At 40.3% G+C, this 6119-nt stretch overlaps 1 protein-coding gene across 1 annotated transcript; it reads right to left on the bottom strand.

Moving 5' to 3' along the window:
• Positions 1–537: 537 nt before the first annotated feature.
• LOC104267226 (germ cell-specific gene 1-like protein) lies at positions 538–3610 on the bottom strand (the record flags this gene model as incomplete). The annotated part of the gene is made up of 3 exons (XM_009865664.1): positions 3301–3610; positions 1731–1778; positions 538–690 (listed from the first exon to the last, which is right to left on the bottom strand). Coding segments are annotated over exons 1-3 (511 nt in total), but the record flags the coding sequence as incomplete, so codon positions are not given.
• Between the last annotated feature and the right edge of the window lie 2509 nt (positions 3611–6119).

Here is a 6119-nt window from a genome sequence, read left to right on the forward strand (position 1 = left end):
GTTATTCCTTTCCAAGTGCAAAAGTCTACACTTGCCTTCATTGAAATTCGTAAGATTTCTCCCCGCCTAGCCCTCCAACCTGGCCAGATCTCTCTGAATGGCAGCACAGCCTGCTGGGGTGTCAGCCACTCCTTCCAGTTTCATGTCATCAGCAAACTTGCTGACAGTGCTCTCTAACCCCTTGTCCAGGTTATTGATTAATATACTGAATAGCACTGGCCCATGAGGGACTTCACCAGACCCAGGCCTCCAGCCAGACTCTGCCCCCTTGGCCACAACTCTCTGAATTCTTCCCTTCAACCAGGTAACAAAGATCTGCTTCTCCATTTTTTTGCCATCAGGCTCAAACTATTATATAATAATAATATTTTCCATAAAATTTTGCTGCACCTTGTATTGTTAGAGTCTCCACTGATATTGTAATAGTTTTGAAACTTTAACATAATTTTGAAACTTTCACATCGTTACTAAGTTTTGGGTCAAAGTCTATCAATGTTGCATTTTCTGGATGTCATAAATTGAGATTTTTAACTGTACCTGCTAATACAGTGACTACTGCAGAAAAGGCGTTGATCTTTAGCCCGTCAATGACAGTACTGTAGTAGCACATTTCTACTGACATAAGAATGGCTCCAATCAGAAGCAAAATGATGTACAGAAGCTCTGCTACAATAGACAGCCATAAAACCCCTGGAAAACCAGATCAAGAGCATCAATTAGCATTTTCACCATTTCTTTCTCTTCATTTTTAGTGTTTGCACAATACTAAACAAAAGCTCAAAGGCTATGAGGATGCTATTATAACATCTACATAAACACTGCAAGGTCGATGGGCACCCTAAATTATAATTCCTTCTACTGATTTGGACTTTTAGTAGAAGAGCACTTGCACGTTTCTGCTATACACTTATGAAGGCTACCATACAAGGTAAGGCAGTACGGTTTGATACTCGGTAGCCACTCTAAAATTACTGTGGACTAAGGTTAACAGAAAAAGAAGAATTACTATCCAATCAGCTAGTTGGCATCACAGTTGCTGCACCCAGAGAGAAGTGCACCAAAAGGGAAGAACACGTTACCCAGCTAAAAAACTGCAAGGCCATGCACACAGCTATTTGGCCTGAGAGTCTACTCATTAAACAAACAACATCCTCCCTGTGGGCTTAATCCTCCACCAAACAGGATCTTGATTGATTTTGGACAGAGAAGCCTTCATGAACCCAGACACTCTCCAGGTTTCACTGAGATTAATTTCTTTGGTTATCTCCTAATTCATGTCTCTCTGGATATCTGTTAATTACATCTTATGCAAGAAGTTAATCTTCCCATTAAAATGTCTCAGCCTGCTGTTACACCATTAGCATGCTAATGTCCCATGGTCAGGAGCAGGAGGTCTTCTTGGGTCCAGAACTTAGCAAGAACTGACTAACAGTCAGTGCCAAAACCCTTTCGAAAACAAATAAATGTGTCCTGAGACACCTGGTTGTAGATTCAAATAGTGATTTCATGTGAAGTTATATATTAACAATCATAACTTAAAATACAAACATTGCTAAGACATCCAGTTGATAACTAAACATTTATATACGGCTGTAAACACCTAGTGAGAGCTTTGACAGTGTCTGTGGGACTTCTCTGATTCAAAGGCCATTTAAACGTTGAATTCCTGGGCAAGGTTTGTTTCTCTAGAAAATCTTTTGTCTTGATAAAAAATTATGATGCATATCTACCTCGATCAGAAGCTGGAGTCAGACCAATGAAGCTTCTACATTTCTCACCTAAAAAAAAAAATAATTATATTCAAATATAATTCAAGATTATCTTGTATTCTGTAATGATCTAAAGAAATTAATAGAAACCAGAAGATGCAAAACCTGTCATAAAGGCCCAAACTGAGATGATCAGAGGAAACTATTTCTGATGTGTGTTTGTACACACAGAATCCCTGGTACATCAACCTGTCTTGTTAAGGCCCATAACAAGAGAATCCCTCCAGATATTTTCAAGCCAGAATCAGAGTCTGGAAGACCTAGAGAAAGTCTAGGAATTGATTTCCAAAAGATTTCCAAAAGCTGTGAAAGCCAGAGTGGGAAAATGACCAATTCCTTTAACAGACTGGGAGATCTGCGTATCATCTTCCCTGCGAAGGAAGACCTGCTCTCCTTATGGCAACAAGGCTGCTGCTCACACGAATTTCAGCTAAGCTTGATTCCAATTTCTTTCTGTAAGCTTTGGTTTTCAAACCCATGTGACCTCCCGACCCCCACACAGATGCTGTGAACAAAGCTGTTGGAATTAATTCTGCTCTGTTCTGAAAATACACGGTGGGTTTTTTCAGCTCCGAACTGCACCAAGTTGGAAAACAAGAACTGCCACAGCAGATGCGCAAATTAAACAACCCCTGTATCCATTGCAATCGCCACCTGAACTATGTCTTTTGGACATGTATTTTGCTCTGGTCCTTGACATTTACCTCCTTAAAGTTATGTAAGTTACAAGATCTTCTGGTAGAACTGGACTTTCAGGACAGGTGACTGCAAAAATATTTGCACTTTACAGAGCAGACGACACCCGGTTTAATTTCTCTGAAGTTTTGTTCTAGTTGTCATTTGTAAACTGACCAGAACAATAAGGGGAAAAACTTAGTGTTGACCTGGATTACGATAAAATCAGTTCCCTTACACAGAGATCCAAAATTAAGTAGAAGCTTTCTCTAATGGCAAGCTAATTTATTTCTACTAACATTTACACACACAGAGTGAAACTCAATTAAATGACACTACTCATGACTAGGAAGCGTCCAAATTATATCTTAGCAGGGCGAATATAATCTTCTTCTTTGATTTATGAAAGGTGGGATCACAGTAAGAAAGTAGAAATACCTCTGCTTAAGAGAAAATCTGTGAAATTACTTAGTTCGCACAGATTTAATTGCTCAATATTTTTTAAAGCAAAATGTGCTTTTTATATTGCCATAAGGGGTCATAAGCACTCATTTAAGGCAAGTACGTGAATTTTTACCTAAGGAGCTAAAAACTGTTTAAAAGAATAATTTAAAAAAGATTTTGTCTATACTAAAACCCACCACGCTAAAGTTCTTTGCAGAATTTATAAGGATTTTATGAAGAATTGGCTAGCTAGTATCCTCTCAGATCCCCCTTCCCAGAGAAGAGTAACTTTTTAATGATAATTTTTCCTTTAAAATACATACACAAGATTGCAACAAAGAGGAAAGTGATGCCAAATAAGTAGGAAGAACATTGATCTTTCTCTTAAGTAAATTCCCATGAGTTTACTCACCTTCTTCACTTATACTTTCTTCACAGGAATACCAAATCCCAGCATGAAACTTTCGGTCAACAAACTTGTCATCTCCCGTCTCCCAAACGTACTGCACAGCATTGCTGTTGTTGCCATCAGGGCTATTGAAGCGGATGCAGTTATCCCCTTTGCTCTGTCCTGTACAGAAAGGTTTGGCAACTTTTCTTGTGCCTTCACACCAGTAGCTGCTGCTGAATGCTGTAACAGAGAAGACTAAAGCAAGAAAACTGAGAGAAAATGCTGCTGAGGATCTCTGCCATCTGTCTGCAGCTGGCACTGAAACCGGCATCCTCCAGGACTGCACTAGCAATTATTCTAGAAAAAACTTTTTACAAAGCTATGCACACATCTGCCTGGTGAAACACCTGCCTGTATTTAACACTCTGTTCTTCATTCCTCTCAGAAAATTGTTCCAGCTTAGTAGCTAAGACAGAAAGCAGAGATATGGGCATGACCAGAAATCATGTGGCAGGAGAGATTAAGGATGTAGGACAGTGCTGTCTGGCAGTAATGTCTTGTGAAAGAAATATGAGGAGGTAGGACAACAAATTTTAGTTTGCCCCAGGAATCACGAGACAGAGATGCACGGAACACAGAAACATTGGAACTACCTCAGTATATGATCAGAAAAGTTTTTATACTGACAAAATTTGCATAATTTCCTTGATCAGCAAGTGGAGTCAGACTGACAGAGCTTCTCAGTTTCTTAGCTAAGAAATAAATAAAATCTTGCAGTTCCAAATGCTCCTGTTACACTGAACGCTGACTGCATTGAATACAGTTGGGAATTTTACTATAAAGAAACTCTTAACAAGAGAAAAACGGTTGCTTAGTTAGAGCATTTCACAGGCTTACAGAACTTCCCAAGACCCCTGGGAAGGGGATTACATCTCTTTGAAGTTCCACCAATGACAAATGAAAGTCATAGCTTGCACGACTTTGCTGTTGATGGACTTCTGGGCACTGCCTCCGTGAACAAATAACAAAGTCTTGCCCAAGTTAGGTGGAACAGCAGGAAAAAAAGCTGAATAACTCTCGTTTTGTCTGTCCATCTGTTTTCTCTGTGAAATAGGTTTTTCTTCCTTCATCTAAGAAACTTCTTCCTCCTTGACATGTTATGTACGTTGCTTTTTCTGCCTGCTTGGGTGATGCAAAGAACCAAAAGGAATAGGATTGTTAGTAAAGGATTGCTTCGTTTTACGACTGTAAGTCAAAACACACGCCCTAAGGGAAAGCGACACCACAGACACTGAACTCACATATATATCTTTTAATTAGAAACATTCTGATTTTTAAGACAACTGTCTATCCAGAAGATGTTAGGGTTGGAGAAGCACATGGCTAGACAAGTCCCAACATGAAGCTCTAAGAAACAGGATAAATATCTGCTTTAGTCTGTGATGGAGAACTCAGCTGAGTCTTATCACAATCTCAGACCAGCTCCAACGCCAGCGTGCTATTCCGGTCTCCTGGTTTTAGTCTGCTACAGAGCTGATCTTACTCATATGATCATTAGAAAATGTGCTTTTATGCCTTGTAGCCATACACAGATGAGCAGTTCCGACAGAGGCTGTGAGGTGTCTCTCTCTTCTCCCCAGAGTTGCCTTTAGGTGTGTCAGGGAGGAAAACCTACACTGTTGTGTCCACCCAAGAGGCACAGTAATGCAGAGCAGCCAGTGCCCTTACTGCCAGGCCTGGATGCACTTCCACCCCCAAAAAGACTTGTCCCCAGAGCACCTCTATACCTCATGTCCCACTATTCTTTTCTACCACATCCAGACTTTACATAAAGATGAGACATGGGTATACATCATGCTCTTCCATCTCCTGGATTGCTCTAGAAGAACGTTTTGGCACATGTGTAGAAAGGGAGTCAGGTCACGCTGATTCCCTGAGTTGACGGGGTGTGCTGCAGCGTGTACCTGTCACAACATTGGGCTTTAGTCTACGTCTGGCATTGAAAACTGGGCTCCTGCTGGCCTCACGCTCCTAGTGTTGAACCTCTGGCTGTTCTCCAGCTTAGCTGGACACCTGTGAGTTCTGCGAAGGGCATGGGCCATTCTCCGGTACCAAGAGCTGCAAGTTCCATTTCTCTTGCAAATGGTGGAGGCAACACCTTGACTCTACGTAGTGCCAACTCAAGGTATGTCAGTTGTAAGCTAGACCCTAAAATTGTTCATTATAAATGGCTTTTTTCTCTGAGACTACTTAACACCTAGGTTTATTAACATTTTCAGCCTCTTCTCTGCAACTAGAAAAGTTGCAAATGATTTTTTTGAAAATTAAAGCTGAAATTCACTGGCAGTTTCTCCAACCTCACAGCTGAAGCTGTGAAAGAAACACTGAATGTCAGGAGTAAAATTTAACTGCTGGTATTATATATTTTTTTACATTTAGATTCTTGCTGATCCGGCACTGGCTGTGCGTATTTGACAAAATACAAACAGAAAGGACAAAATCAGCTGTTCCTGAGCTGCTTGCCAACAGCCAAGTAGATTCAACAAGCTTCCTGCACAATGTTTTTCTGTGTTCTAAGGCATTTTGTAATGATTTAATGAGGTGTGTATAAATATATGTATGTATTTATGGAGCTGGATTGCATTCTTGTAAAACCACTGGCAAAATTCCCACGGAGTTTTAAGGGAACAGGATCAGGCCTTCAATGTTTTAATAGTTTTCTGACTTCTTATTGGCTGAAGGACAAGCTACAGTAAGCAGACTTTCTGTGAAGTTTAGAGTAAATTCTCTTTGCCTTTAATCAGAAAAAAACAAACCAAAAGACAGTTGGAGTCTCGAAA

Source organism: Apaloderma vittatum, unplaced genomic scaffold, assembly GCF_000703405.1.
Source record: "Apaloderma vittatum isolate BGI_N311 unplaced genomic scaffold, ASM70340v1 scaffold393, whole genome shotgun sequence".
NCBI lineage: Eukaryota > Metazoa > Chordata > Aves > Trogoniformes > Trogonidae > Apaloderma > Apaloderma vittatum.